Raw genomic sequence first — 15,907 nt, 5'->3', positions numbered from 1 at the left:
GGACAATGGGTGGGGTTGCAAGTGGCGTAACATTTAAATGCTTACCTCTCACTTGCTTACGCACAGACAATAAGCAAGAGAGGTTTTGTTTGGTGGTTCAGGATTCATTCCTGATATCGTAAGGTATGAGGCCGAGCTTGGTGTGATCAAGAAGGCCATATGTGAGACTCCTAGTGGTGGGGAGGCCCTAAGGAAGTTGCGGGTGGCGGAACCGTTGCCTTTTACTGGTGTTCGTAGTGCCAAGGAGTTGGAGAACTTCTTGTGGGACATGGAGCAGTACTTCAAAGCTGCCTATATTCCAGAAAATGAGCGGGTAACCATCACTTCGATGTATCTATCGGGTGATGCTAAGTTGTGGTGGAGGACTCGGTTGAAAAATGTTGCCAATGCGGGGAGGCCATCGATTGAGACATGGAAGGAGTTGCGGAAGGAGCTAAGGGATCAGTTCCTGCCTTACAACACAGCGTAGGTCGCTAGGGATGTGCTGAAGAAGCTGAAACATACTACCTCAGTGCAGAAGTTAGTATGACCGATTATCTGTTAATTAACCGATTAACCAATAATTTTTGGTTAATAACCAATAAGAGGCTTAATCGAACCATTTTGACCGATATCCAGGCCAATGCAATTTAATGCGCTTTTCTTCACTAGCTTGGAAATAGTGGAAGACTTTTGTGATAATAGAATTTCTTATGGAGTTTAAAAGACTTTCATTACTGATCCATGGACATTCATGTTAACTTTTTTTCTTTTTCTTTCCCCAGTAAGATAACCATAACCTTAAAAGAAAATAAAACTATAGGAGGGGGTGGGGGACCTAACAAACACCCACAAAAGTCATTATATTTCAAGAAATGAAAACTAAAATAAAAAGGAAAAGTGGATTCAAATAGATTCAGTCAATCATGACCAAAAGAATGAGGAGGACGCCTAGATGGTGGTATGTCATGCAATCAGATGGAAGGAGTAGGACCGCTAAAAATGACTAAATTTCAAAAACCTAAACAAAATTATAATCTAAATTTAGATGCATTTATTATGAGGACCCTATATAAAATAAATTTAGGTTAGTTGTTTCATTTTTGTCCTTTTTTGTTTATAACATAAGTTCATAATCTAAATTTCAATAAACCTAAACAAAATTATAATCCAAATTAAAATGCATTTGTTATGGAGATCCTAAATAAAATAAATCTAGATTAGTTGTTTTATTTTTGTCATTTTTTGTTTATAACGTAAGTTCATAATTTAAATTTCAAAATCCTAAAAAAAATTATAATTCAAATTTAAATGCATTAGGGTGAGTAAATACCCGCCCAACCCGATGAACTGCCCCGAACCTCCCATTTTCTCTAAGAAAAACGCGGTTCCGGGTTATATTTTGGGTTACCCGCACGGGGCGGGTCGGCCTACGGGTTATGTTTTTTACACCCATCGGGTATCGACCCGACCCCGCCAATATAACCTAACCTGAAATCCCAAATATCTCCCCCCGCATCTCGCTCTTGTATCTCATTCTTAACTCACGCACGCAGCCTGCACCGGTCCACCCTCCAGACCCATTTTCTCTCATCTCACGCAGCTCAGGTTCCATCTGCGCCGCTCCCGCTCACTCTTCGTACACCGGAGCTCCGATCAAGGTTTGTTTCTTTCATTCTCTCTCTTTCGCTCTCTCTCTTCCGCTCTCTCTTTCGCTCTCTCTCTCTCTCGCTCTCTCTTCCGCTCTCTCTCTCTCTCGCTCTCTCTCTTTCTCTCTTTCGTTCTCTCTCTGTCTCAGTCTTTGTTTCTAACAAGTTAATTTCAATTATTTCAGATAAACCTCTCTCTCTATCTCAGATTTTCAGCCATCGACCTCAGGTAAAAACTTTGATTTAGGCTTTCTTAATTAGTTTTGATTTATGCATGTCTTATTTTATTTTTCATACAAGAATCCTACTGTAAATGAGAAAGTGTGCATTTATACTTTGTATTGCATTGCAGTGTTTTATAAATTTTTTTTATGTTTTCCTACAACAAATTTTTACTAGGGTTTTATTGCTTAATTGCAAGCTAAAATTAATTCGAAGTCTTTGTTCACTTTGGGCTTGTGGTTGTTTGATTGAGATTGATGGTGGGTATTGAAAATTTTAGATCTTTCTCACTGTAAGTTTGTTGATAACTGAGAACAGGGTTTTTGAGCTGATTTGATAGGTGCTGGTTCAAGATGATATATATATTGAAATTATATGGATTAAATAGTAAAAGATATGTCATTCATATGAAATTTGGTGTGCATGTTGAGTGATAACAGAATGTGTAATCCTAGTTCATCTCTCCCACCAAGACCTAAAAAATCTGAGCAAACATCAATGGTTTGGAAACATTTTACTAGGGTGGAGGGGTTTGATCCCGAGGATCCTAAATCACAATGCAATTATTGTAACAAATTGTTTAGTTGTCATACTAAAAGGGTAGGTACTTCAGCCATGTTAACACATTTGAGGAATACTTGCAAAAAATATCCCCGGAGGTTTGATAAAACTGATAAGTCACAATCAAAACTAAGTTTTGAGGTTGAGAGGGAAGACAAACGGGAGTGGGAGAAGGATCTATGGGTAATTTGGTGATTACCAAATACAATGCTACGAAAATAAGGTTATCAATTGCTAAGATGATAATTAAGGATGAGTTGCCATTTAGGTTTGTGGAAGGTGAAGGGTTTTAGGATTTTGTGAAGGCAGTTGAGCCTAGGTTTTCAATTCCTTCTCGTTATACTGTGATGAAGGATTGTGTTAAGCTCTTCTTGTCCGAGAAGGAAAATTCGAGGGCAATGTTCATGACAACCAGTGCTCGGGTTTGTCTTACCACTGATACGTGGACTTCGGTGCAGAACCTTACTTACATGGTAATCACCTCTCATTTTATTGATAGTGATTGGAACTTGCACAAAAGAATTTTAAAATTTTGTTTAATTCCTAATCACAAAGGTGATACCATTGGGGAGATGATTTTATCGTGTATGCTTGAGTGGGGTATTCGTAACATTTTCACTATCACAGTTGACAATGCTACTTGCAATGATGCCGCTTTGGAATACGTGAAAAAGAGAACTTGTAATAAGGAGGGCGCCATATTAGAGAGTAAATTTATGCATATTATGTGTTGTGTACACATACTAAATCTTATTGTGACTGAGGGTTTGAAAGAGGTTGATGACTCCATTGTGAGGGTTAGAAGTGCGGTGAAGTATGTGAAGTCTTCACCTTCAAGATTTGAGAAGTTTAAGGGTTGTATTGAAAGAGAACGACTTACTTTCAAGGGTTTGTTGTGTCTTGATGTTCCAACTAGATGGAACTCTACATTTTTTTATGTTGGAAGGTGCTGAAAAATGTCGATCCGCTTTCCGACTTGTGGACGAGTTTGATAAAAACTTTAATACTACGTTGAACGAGGAAAAGAAAGAGAGGGTTTGGGACCTCCTACATGTGTTGATGGGAATCGTATTAGAATTTTTCTCAAGTTTCTTAAAACTTTTTTATGATGCCACAAGCAACTTTCGAGGTCTTTGTATTGTACATTTAATATGTACTTCCAAGAAATTTGTGGCATTCAAATGCATTTGCAAGAGTATATTAATAATGGTGATCATGTATTGAGTGCTATGGCGGAGAAGATGATGATGAAGTACAATAAATATTGGGGGTTGTGTGAGCTATGGAACGACGGTTCTCTGTCGAAGCCAAAGCCTTCTGCTTCACGGCAAAGGAGGGATCCACTAATTTGCGGCTTGAGGAACGGAGGAAGGGTTTCGTTGTGGTCATCAAAGTGGGGTCATAGAGTGTGGTGTGGTTGGTAGCTAGGGTGGAGGCTTCTCAGTCTCAGGTGAAGGAAGGTTCGGTCACATACTTTCATGAGGATGAAAATAGGTTGATGGTTCGGGAGGGTTGCAACAAGGCGGGCAGATTTTTAGAGGTGGCTGTTGAAGCGGATGGTGGTCGGAAAGGTACTATTTGGCTCCCAGAGGGCTGAAAGGGGTGGGGTTGGCGCCGTTTCGTGGGTGAGATGAAATGGATGTTGGAGTACCAAGGTGGAAAGTTCAGGTCTGCTACTTCCGAGTTTCCTTCTCTGCCGGGGAAGCAGGTAGAGGGGTGAAGTGTTTGCGTCTTCTGGTGATGTAGGACAGCTCAACTGAGCCTCACTCGGCTCACACTTGGGTAACCCGAGCCACACTCCCGGGACAAGTTCAGAGTCTAGGACCCAGGATCAACTGCCAAATGTTTTGACTACCGAATATGATCGCCGAGACTTATACCCTAGCACGCGTTCTCTCACAAACCTTCGCACTCCCAAGCCACACTCGGCTAATCAGTGTAATGGCAGACAAAGTCAAATGGACACCCGAAGATGCAGAGGAAGACTAAAATATTAGTCTGATTGGCGCCACTACAAGGGGAATGTTGCACACCCATGCTAACAGCCTAGCCATCCCCTTTTGTCTAGATTATTTTATTTCCCATCTTCCATTGTCTAGAATAGTTTATATTATTGCACCCATCATTGCAGGGTTTTGGATTATTGGTCGGTTGATTTGATTCTAGGGTTTTGGATATGCTTCTGGTCAATTTGATTTGTCGAGGAATTGAGAAATCAGAGGAGATTTACATTGATATGTTCTTTTCTGTCTCATGACTTTGTTTCAATATAAGTTGGGGAACCTTTTTTTATAATTGAATTAGGCGCTATGAACTATATATAAGCTCGTGTTTTCGATCGGTTTTGAATTGCTGAAAAGCTTGGTATGTTTTTCTGGTTGTCAATTTGGCATCTGTAATTTGTTCAATGTGCAGTCATGTCTGGTTTTATTTTTTTTTGGCTTTTTATTACATATATAATCAAAAGAATTTTGTTCCGAGTGTGTCATGTTGAGTGTGTTTAGCGATATGTGCTTTGTGTTCCTGTCTAATTTTGAGTTGTGAGGTTTCGGACATTGTTTACCCAGAAATGTGAATATTTGAAAAATGGGAATGACTTGTGAAAGTCTTGCATGCAGGTTGTAGCAGGATCTGGGTGGTATTGGTATCAAGTTAGAGCTTGGGGTATTGCGTTTGCTTGTGAGATTGGAAAATTCTGTATTCTTGTTTAGATATTGAAACATAGAACATGTCTAGTAAGAAGGAAGAGAAAGGCCAGGCTGCGGCTGAAAGAATCAAGGCAGCAACCTTGAGTGCAGCAAAGGGTCTTAGTCGTGCTCAGGCTGAAAGGGCAGCGACTGCTGCAGCCCGAAATGTTAATGCTTATGGGCAGAAGGAGGAAGGACCTAGTAGATGGCAAGAGAAAAGGGAAGCAAAGAGGCAGATGTATCTGAATAGTACTGAGAAGGCTGTGAGATTGGGTGAAAGAAAAGACCTTAAGGCTTCTATGTCCACCGTGAGTGGTGTGGCTTCACAGTGCCAGAAGTGTTTTGAGAGTGGGCATTGGACCTATGAATGCAAAAATGAACGAGTTTACATCTCCCGACCCTCACGGACCCAGCAGCTCAAGAATCCCAAATTGAGGATGAAGGTGTCAATCTCTTATGATTTAGATAATAATCCAGATGTTAAGGAGGAGAAAGCCGAAAAGAGCTCTAAGAAAAGCAAAAGGAAGCATCGGTCAGATTCTGATTCTGGTAGTGATAGTGAGGCTTCAGTTTTTGAGACTGATAGTGGGGCATCATCAGTTACGGGATCAGATTCTTCTTCAGAGGAAAGTAGTTCGGGTTACAGTTCATCATCTGATTCAGGAGAGGAGAGGCGGCAGCGGAGGAAGAAAAAGAAGCAGAAGAGGGGAAGGCGTAAGAGGTACAGCACATCTTCTGAGTCTTCTGATTCGGACTCGGCTTCAGGGTCTGATTCTTATGATAAGAGCAGTCGCAGGAAGAGCAGGAGGCATGGCCGAAGGCGCTGAAGGATTTCCTCTTAACAGTATGGAGCATTGTATTGCAGTAATATTTGCCTTTTCTGTTTTAGTGCTCTCATATTATCTTTACAGTTTTTAGTATACATTTATCTTTACGACGTTGTCATGGAAGTAATAGTAATAGTGCCATATGAATAAATGTGAAGTATTACATTTATGGTGAGTTGTTATACCACTAGTGGAGGGCGCTCGACCTCCTCTCACTATATATGAAGGACAATTGTCTGCCCCTCAATTAATCTCTCCTCTTTTGTTTTGTTTTGTTTTTTATGTTTTGTTTTGTTTTTTTTTTTTTTTCTAAAAAAAAAAAATTTAGGAAGAAACTATAATTTTATAATGAGCTCAATTATGCCATTATCAATCACTTAGTTGTTATGTCGTGGTTAACATGTGCATGGAACTTTTTGTGTCAAATAATTATTGTCAGAGAAGTTAACAAAATCCGTTAATTTGACATGTCAACACCAAACACGTGTCATATACAATAATAATAATAAGGGAAAAATTCACTTTATTCCCTTGAAGTTTTAGTGGTTTTTCAATTTGAACCCCAAACTTTAAAAAGTGGCAATGTACCTTCCCAATGTTTCAAAATTTTTCAATTTAAACCTTCCGTTAATAATTTCTGTTAAATTGGACGGAAATCTCTAAAATTACATAATTACCCTCAGGCTTTTTTGAAAAAAATTTCGTCCAATTTAACGGAAGGTTTAAATTGAAATTTTTTGAAACATTGGGGGGGTACATTGCCACTTTTTAAACTTTGGGGTTCAAATTGAAAAACTCCTGAAACTTCAGGGGGGTAAAGTGGATTTTCCCCCAATAATAAAAAAATTATAAACCAAATATATATATATGAGAATAACTTATATAGGGTTTTGGCACAAATCAAGGCCTTTGTGCTCTCCAATAAGACGACAACACATCAGCGTGAAACACTAAAACAAAAATATGGTGTTCTACTTAGGCTTCGTTTGGTAACAGCCTTGTCCTAGATACTGTTCTCTTTTGATTAGTTGACCATCAATATTTTACACACTATCCCCATATTGCCCTTAGCTTTCTCTGTAAACTTTTTGAGTTTTTTTCCATGAGAATCCCCAAAGCACATATCAGGCGTCCCCCACCCCCCCTGCGTGAGATCCTTAACTTTTTTGATTTTTTTTTCCTTGAAAATTCCCAAAGCACCGAAACAGTGTCCCTCCCTTGCGTGTGTTCCTTCACTTTTTGATTTTTTTTGTGTGACTAAGAAGTGAGGGATTGGTGTGTTGTTGGGCTCTGCCTCTGAGGCTTTGCGACTATACAAATTTCATCATATTTGTTGCACCACAAATTGATGTAAAAACAAAAAAATAACAAACAAAAGTGGGCTGGGCAGTGGGCAGCCATCTGGACAGGGGGATTGGCCTGGAAGTGAGTGGTGGCCTGTTCCGGCCGGCTGGGCAGGGGCGGTGGGTGCGGCCTGCTCTAGCCATGCGGTGGGCTGGGCGGCGTTGGATTTCCGAAGCCGGTTGGGGGAGGATCGGGCTGGGCGTGGGTGGCAGGTTGCGCTGGTGGGTGGGCATCGCCGGAGTCGCAGATTTATCGCCGGTGGCGATATCTTTCAGTGGGTTCCATCCTAGGGTGGGCCACCGTGGGTGGGTGCGTCTCCGTTCTGGTACAGTGGGCGGTCACTGAAAGCTGAGGTGGGGGTGCGAGGGAGAGAGAGAAGTGTGCTGTGGGAGAGAGAGAAGGTGAATGGGATAGGATAAGGGCATGCGGTGAGTGGGTGATAGTGAAAGGTAATAGTGTAAAGACATATAAGGAAAAAGACAAACACAGTGTTGAGGCCTGGGTCAAGGCTGTTGCCAAACGCTCCCTTAATCTTTTTTTCTAGAATACCTAAAACAAAACACCTTCTAGAATAACATTTTCATATTTTTCTCCAAAACCACAACAGCCATCAACCTGCCGCCGAAGATGACGCCGGCCAGTACAGAGAAAGCCAGAGATGATAGATACTTTCTTTACAAAAAACGCCGGGTAAGAACCAAGCTCCTCCTCCCTCTCTCCGGCGCGCCTCTCTCTCACAAGCGGCAACAGAGAAATTTTTTTTTCTTTGCTGCCGGTGAGAGTCTCCCTAATCTCCCTCTCTCTCTCACACACACACTGGCAGCAGAGAAATTTTTTCTCTGCTGCCGCTATTTTCTCTATACCGGCTGGCGTCGTGCGTTGTTTAGGGTTTAGGGTTTAGGGTTATTCTATATTTAAACCTCTTGCAACCTATTTACACGAAAAACCCAGCCCCCAAAACAAGACTGGAATTGACGTTCTATATAAATTTTCAAAGGTTTACGTTAATCTCTAAAGTTCTTGCGGGCGAAGCAACAATCTATTATAAAAAAAAAAAAAAAAAAAATGTGCCACGTAGGAGCTGGCTTACCTACCGTTTCTGTGTTTGTCTAGTCAATCAGTAAAAAAATGATAAAAGAAAGATTGTGTAAATGAAAAGGAAAGTTTTGATGGGATAGTAGCAAAGAGAAGGGTGCTCTGTGCACACCTTCTTTGCAACGGTCTGAATTCAACTTTGTAGCTCTCTCTCGAGTCTCAGCTGCGTTTGTGTGTCAGACTCCTAACCTACAGACATGCGAGAATTGAGAGGCACTTAAACAAATATGTAGCTCTCTATATTTTATCAAAACTCTCTCATAAATCATTTTTATTTCTCTTTTCTTTTTCCCCTCTCTCTTTTGGTATTTCCTCCTTACTTGTCCTAAGATTGTCTTTCGCAAGCCCCTTTCCCTACGCAGCTCTATTTCTTCTTCTTGTGTGAGGTCGATCTGTGAACGTTTTTCTTGCTTCTGCTTTGATTTTAAAAAAGATATATTTTTTTTTAATTGTTAGGAACTTTTGGGTTTTCTATTTGTAAACAGCCAGAGTGTGTTTCCAGCTTTTTCCAATGTGGTTAAGCCCATGCAATGCAGCTGTACATGTTTCTTTTGTTCTGGTCTTTTAGTTTTTATGAAAGTGGATTTTCTGTTCTGAGCTTGTTACCGAATATATTTGCTTGTTTTGTTTTTTATTTTTATGTGTGTCATGTCTGGAGCTTGATTTGTGCTCTTTTGCAATTTCATGTTGTAGCGCTACTGGAATTTCCTTGAGAAGTTTGTTGTCCTCTTAAGAACGAATCCGTGGGAATGTATGTTATTTTTAGGCTTTGTAAAGAAGTTTTGGTTTATTACTAGTGTCAGTCACACTGTCACTCCGTTCAACAATAGATATAAGCATTCTCTAAGTTTCCTGCTTGCTCTTTAGTATTGGTTTCTTTTTTTTTTTTTTTAATTTTTTTTTAAATTTTTTTTTTTTTTTATACTTGTGTTATGTGTTATTGTATGGGTGATTCTGATTTTCAAGAGCTTTCATATTTTTCCTGTTGTTATTTTTTTTCCAAAACTATTTCGTATATGTTTCGTTTTTCTTCCTTTTTCCCTTTATTGTTTTTCCCCTTTTTTATCTTCTTAATTATTTTGTTTATGCCATTTTTTTTTGTTTTTCAAATTTTTTTGTTTTATTCAATTTTTCTACCTTTATTTCATTAATTTTTTTTTCCCTTTGTGAGAAAATGGTGTTTTATTAATTTTTCCCCCCTAAATTAGTCCTTTTTTTTAAATTTTTTTTTTTTTTTTATTATTATTTTTTTCATTTCCATTAATTTTTTGTTATTTTAAGTTTTGGACTTCCTCTTTTTTGGTTTGTTTTTGTTTTTTTAAATCTTCCTTTGTTACGTTGTCCTATTTTTTGTAATTTGAAGTTTCTCTTTATTATCTTAAATTTTTTATTTCTAATTAATTTTCTCCTATTTTCTTATGTTTTCTCTGATTCTGTCAAAGTAATGAAATGTGGTTTTTTGTATGTACTGTTTGCTTTTTCTTTATTGGGTTTGAACAAAGAAGGATTTTTTTTTTTTTTTTGTGTGTGTTTTGCATTACCTTTTATATTTTTTTTACATTTTTTTTTCTTTCCCTATACTTGTTTTGCAATCTTTTTAAAGAGTTTGCCTATATCTTTCCCATATAAAACATCGATCTGTTTGGTGTGGAAAAGGTTGTTACTCTTCACATTTGTTATCTTCATGTGTTTTTATCATCTTCCTTTTTCTCCATTTAGTTTTTTAGTTTTTTAATTTTTTTATTCCTTTTCATTATCTTGTTTTATTTATTATTATTATTTTTTCTTTTATCCCTTTTATTTTTATTTTACAATAATGTTTGTCTTCTTCAATCGTTTTTAATTATTTTCTTTCTTTTCTTTCATTATGTTTTTATTTCTTTCTCGGTGAGAAATGATGTTTTATTAATTTTTTCCTTAAGTTTTTGTTTTGTTTTGTTTTGCTTTTTTCCTTAAATTAATTACCCAGTGGGACCCAAGACGTGGCACCCCATCACCACCAACAAGCCTTCTCTGATCGAATCTCCACCGTCGAATCAAACCATACCAAAGCCAATAAATCCGAGTGGCCTCCATTTCTTCTCTGTTATATTACCGTTTCTTTCCTCTCTTTTTTTAATTCTTTATATTACCGTTTCAATACCTTCGTCACCATCAGCAAGACAGCAACAACACTGTAAAATGGGACGCGATGTTACTGACTTAACGACACACTAGCTTTTGAGAAATGCCTACTGATTTGACTATATACCGCCAACTGGGAAGCAGACCTACGTACGCTTCTTAGCTAAATTCTCTCTTCTTTCCCTCCGGCCATTTTACTCACAATCACAGAGAGTGGCGAGAAGGTCTTGATGCCGCAGGACTTCGACAATCTCTTTTGGTATGACATAGAAGAGGAGACAGGCAGCAAGGTTGAGATAGTGGGTATGCCGGATATGTTTCGGACAGCCATTTGTGTGAGAAGCCTTGTTCTGGTCGATGGTGATAGTGTGCTTGATGTCGACTTAGAAGAAGGGGGAGTAGACTGAGGGAAAAATGTCCTGATTTTCGTGAAATTTTTGTAGTTTTTGTTTGCTTAGATCCGTGTCTCAATATCGTATGTGGTAGTACTGAGAGTATTGTTATCTTCATGTGTTTTTGATTGGGTGTTTGTGTGTTTGTTTGGGTGTTTTGGATTTTTAATAGTTTTCATATTGTTTTTATGTTTTTATTTTACTCTTCATAACTATTTTCTTCCTATATAAAATATCTCTCTATATATGTTATTTTCATGTGTTTTTATTATCTTCTTTTTCTGCCTTTTTCCTTTTTTCCTTTTTTCCTTTTTTTATTTATTTTTTCTTGTTTTGTTTATCCCTTATATTTTTTGTTTGTAAAAGATGAGACTTTTTTCTTGGGAAGGAGTGACAGCCGTGTATGTCCATGTTTCATGGGACTGCTGTGACGTGCTGTCACATCAATTCAGGAGAACATGTAAGGATGTTGAGAAGTGTAAAAATAGTAGTGCAGGTTATCATTAAACACGGACTGAAGATGGGCTACTGTTGAAGCAGCGAGAGCATGAAATCTGGAGTGCTTTTGGGGGATCATCTTCTGATTGCAGATGGACTGGTTGGTTGCCATCTTTGGAGCTTGCTGGGATTTATCCTTCAACAGTTTTATTTATTTTGTTCCCTTAATTGTTTATTTATTTTATTTTTTTCATTTCCTTCAATTACATAAGGGATAATATTAGAGAAAAAACATTTGTTGAATTAGGTTCTTCATTACATAAACGATAATATTAATATGTATGATATCTAATCAATAGTGTGTAGGTGTTTATGTTAATATATGTGCAGGCTTATGAATTACATACAAATCTTTATTACTAATGCATGTGAGATTGTTTTGCAGGAATTTATTGTTCGGTCTGACCCATAATGAAATACAAGGTATTAACATTTTTCTCAACTATTTTCTTTATTACTTACATATATAATTTTATTCATGCTTTTTAGAATTTTCTTAAGAGTCATTTTGGTTGGAGTAATCTTCGGAATTGCCCAATGGCCCTGAGAAGGTACAGTTGCCATTGTGTCTATCCCATGGTGGTTGGCAACATCCGTAGACACCAAGGTATTTGGTAGGACGAGAAATTATTTAATTTCATTATTTTTTTTCCCTTTCTCGGTGAGAAATGATGTTTTATTGATTTTTTCCTTAAGTTTTGTTTTCATATCTTTCAAGTTTTTTTTTTTTTTTTTATTATTATTATTTTTTTATTTTATTCAAATCTTGTTATTTATTTATTGTATTTTTTTTTAATCTTTCTTTGTTACGTTGTCCTCTTTTCCTGTATTTTTTTTTATTATTATTTTTAATTAATGCTCTTTTGGTATTTTTCTTTATTTCCTTAAATTTTCTTCATTGACTGATTGAGGAAATATATTGGCCACTATATATTAATTTCAATTGTTAACTCTCGCACCCTTTTTTTTTTCTTCTTGTTTTCTATCTCTTTTGTATTGCTTCTTAACGAATATTTTACACTTGAAGAAAATTGAAGTCTTAATTGCCTTTTCTTGTCTGTTTTCTTCTTCTCATGTTGTCCACTCCGGGTTTATTTTATTATTTATTTATTTTTTCATACTCTAGTTGATTAATTTGTTATATATAACTGTTCACATTTGTGCCATTCATGTTAGTGATCTCCTGATGGCTGTGTAGCGTTTTAGCTACTACTGTTGGCCAATTTTGTAATGGCTGCACCAGTCCATTTGGCCAATGGATTGTTGCGGTCGCTACCTAATTGACCATTTATGGGCTGAAGCATCTCCTTTGGCTAGCAGTTGAACCACCACATTTTAAGGTTATGCTCTCCTTCAAATAGTTTACATATAATTGAGTCCAAAAATCTCAGTAAGGTGTGACCTCCCTTTTATTTTCTTATTTTTTATTATTATTGTTTTTTGTATTCTTTAATGGCTTGAGAGTGTCCAGACTTTTCAATTCCCGTAAGAGTTGAATTTTAAATTCTACTCCCAAAAATAGGTATAAACTCTAATCATCATTTCTTTTATATTATTTTAAATATCTAAGGACCTATGTTAAAAATTCATTGTAAGGTAGAACTACTAGTATTTATGTATTTACAGTTTGCCTATTATATAGATGTTTATTTACATTTTTCATATGATATGTTTTTCTATAAATTTGCAGCCTCCAAGAGTGGTAAATGAGCTCTCTAATAGCCATGTTTAGTCCCTAAACCTTGTGGTGGAGGTAATTGCTACCAAATCATGTGACCTTTCTATTTTTTCCATCAATTCTTTTTCTATTTTTAATTCGTGGGTTTTTGTTTTGCAGGAATTCTTTGGGCCCAATTGTTGAAAGCATGGCATTTATATTTAGTTTTTTTTTTTTTTTATAAAATTTTTAATATATGTAATGTATTTTTCTATGATTTCCATATTGTTTGGAGTCTTTTATTTTATTTTTTTATTTTGGGGGGCTACTCTTCAATTTATACTAGTTCTTTGCGAACATAATATTTCTCTAGGATGATGCTCCTTTCAGCTCAAGAGTATTCGAAACTAATGCTCTTGAGTTTTGAGGGGGTCCCTAACAGGCCTAGTCGCTGTTGCAGTGGGTTGATCGTTTTTGCACATTGGCGGAATCACCCAAAAATTTTAGTCATGTCCTACAAATTTGTAAATAATTTTTTTTATGTATGCTGCAATTTTCTAAAATGGACCCTTCCAAAAGTAATTTTCACTATTAAAAAATGTTTTTCTCTGCCCCTCTTAAAATTATGGTTTGCGTATTCGAAAGCCTCCAATTAAGAATGGTGAATATGGTTCTTCCTATGAGTTAAGGAAATTTGTCCGATGGATATGTTGACAAAAACTACTATGAGTTGAAGAGTATGGGTAGGTTTGAGGATTAGGGACTAGGTTTTGTAATTTTTGCCTTTTTTGTTGTGTTGTTTTTTATTTATTTATTTTTAATTTTTTTGTCTGTGCTCTCTTTTTTTTGGGTTTCTTTTGAATGAAAATTATTTTAACTTAAATTAAGAATTAAGTGATGAAAAATATAAAAGAACTAAAAATTGATGAAAATGAAGAAAAGTTGAAAAAAACTAATAATATGAAGAAAAAAAAGTGAAATGACAGATAATAGAAGGATAATATGTCATTAAAAGCCTCTAATGACAGGGTTAAAATTTAAAGAGAAGAAAAAAAAAATAATGTTAAAAGTTCGAAGAATAATATAGAGTCAGATAATATGAAAGGGAAATTAATTGAAATTTAAGGGAGGTGTAAAAAGGAGTAAATGAAGCGGAACCAACACTGAGAAAATGAATCAAAAGTAATGGAGAAATGTATACAATTATGTAAACTACAAAATAAGAGTAAAAAATACAAGTAGAATTGGTGAAAGTTGTTATCTCTCTATGTGGGAAATAAAAAAGAAAAGAAAAGAAAAGAAAAGCATATGTTATCTCTCTATTTTCTATTTTCTATTTTCTATATAAAGCATATGTTCTTCCTATATAAAATATCTCTCTATTTTCTATTTTCTATATAAAGCATATCTCTCTATTTCCTAAAACCCTAAACCCTATATGTTATCTTCATGTGTTTTATTATCTTCTTTTTCTTCCTTTTCCCTTTATTTATTTATTTTCTTGTTTTGTTTATCCCTTTTATTTTATGTTTTACAAAAATGTTTGTGTTCTTCAATTTTTTTAATTAAATTTTCTCCTTTTATTTCATTATGTTTTTTTTCCCTTTCTCGGTGAGAAAGTGATGTTTTATTTATTTTTTTTCCCTAACTTATTTATTTATTTATTTATTTTTTCATTTCCTTCAATTACATAAGGGATAATATTAGAGAAAAAACTTTTGTTGAATTAGGTTCTTCATTACATAAGGAATAATATTAATATGTATGATATCTAATCAATAGTGTGTAGGTGTTTATATATGTTAATATATGTGCAGGCTTATGAATAACATACAAATCTTTATTACTAATGCATGTGAGATTGTTTTGCAGGAATTTATTGTTCGGTTTGACCCATAATGGAAAACAAGGTATTAACATTTTTCTCAACTATTTTTGTTTTTTTTACTTACATATATAATTTTATTCATGTTTTTTAGTATTTTCTTAAGAGTCTTCTTAAAGTTAAGAGTCATTTTGGTTGGATTAATCTTCGGAATTGCCCAATGGCCATGAGAAGGTGCAGTTGCCATTTTCTCTATCCCATGGTGGTTGGCAACATCCGTAGACACCAAGGTATTTGGTAGGACGAGAAATTATTTAATTTCATTATGTTTTTTTCCTTTCTCGGTGAGAAATGATGTTTTATTGATTTTTTCCTTAAGTTTTTGTTTTGTTTTGTTTATTTATTTATTTTATATCTTTCAATTTTTTTTTCGTTTATTTAAATCTTGTTATTTATTTATTTATTGTATTTTTTTTTAATCTTCCTTTGTTACGTTGTCCTCTATTTCCTGTAATTTTTTTTTTTTGTTTATTAATATTCTGTTGGTATTTTCTTCATTGACTGATTGAGGAAATATATTGCCCACTATATATTGCAATTGTTAACTCTCGCACCCTTTTTTATTTTTTGTTTTCTATCTCTTTTGTATTGTTTGTTAAGGAATATTTTACACTTGAAGAAAATTGAAGTCTTAATTTAATTGCCTTTTCTTTTCTGTTTTCTTCTTCTCTCATGTTGTCCATTCCCCTTTTTTTTTTTTTTTTTTTTTCATATTGTAGTTGGTTAATTTGTTATATATAACTGTTCACATTTGTGCCATTCATCTTAGTGATCTCCCAATGGCTATGCAGCGTTTTAGCCACCACTGTTGGCCAATTTTGTAATGGCTGCAGCACTTCATTTGGCCAATGGAGTGTTGCGGTCGCTACCTAATTGACCATTTGTTTATTACTTTTTTTTTTTTGGATTTTTAAGTTTTTTCAGGTTTTATACGTTTTCTTTGGTTTTATACGTTTTTTTTTGGTTTTTTACGTTTTTTTGGTTTAT

General features: G+C 35.6%; 1 protein-coding gene across 1 annotated transcript; it reads left to right on the top strand.

Annotated features, from left to right (window-relative positions):
- The first annotated feature begins 1,498 nt into the window (after positions 1 to 1,498).
- LOC132185743 (uncharacterized) lies at positions 1,499 to 6,094 on the top strand. The gene is made up of 3 exons (XM_059599518.1): positions 1,499 to 1,640; positions 1,814 to 1,857; positions 5,030 to 6,094. The coding sequence occupies exon 3, from the start codon at positions 5,140 to 5,142 to the stop codon at positions 5,923 to 5,925; it is 786 nt and encodes a 261-aa protein (XP_059455501.1). The 5' UTR covers positions 1,499 to 1,640; positions 1,814 to 1,857; positions 5,030 to 5,139; the 3' UTR covers positions 5,926 to 6,094.
- Positions 6,095 to 15,907: the final 9,813 nt, after the last annotated feature.

This window comes from Corylus avellana, chromosome ca6 (genome assembly GCF_901000735.1).
Source record: "Corylus avellana chromosome ca6, CavTom2PMs-1.0".
Taxonomy (NCBI): Eukaryota; Viridiplantae; Streptophyta; class Magnoliopsida; order Fagales; family Betulaceae; genus Corylus; species Corylus avellana.
This window is presented reverse-complemented; position numbering and strand designations above follow the sequence as displayed.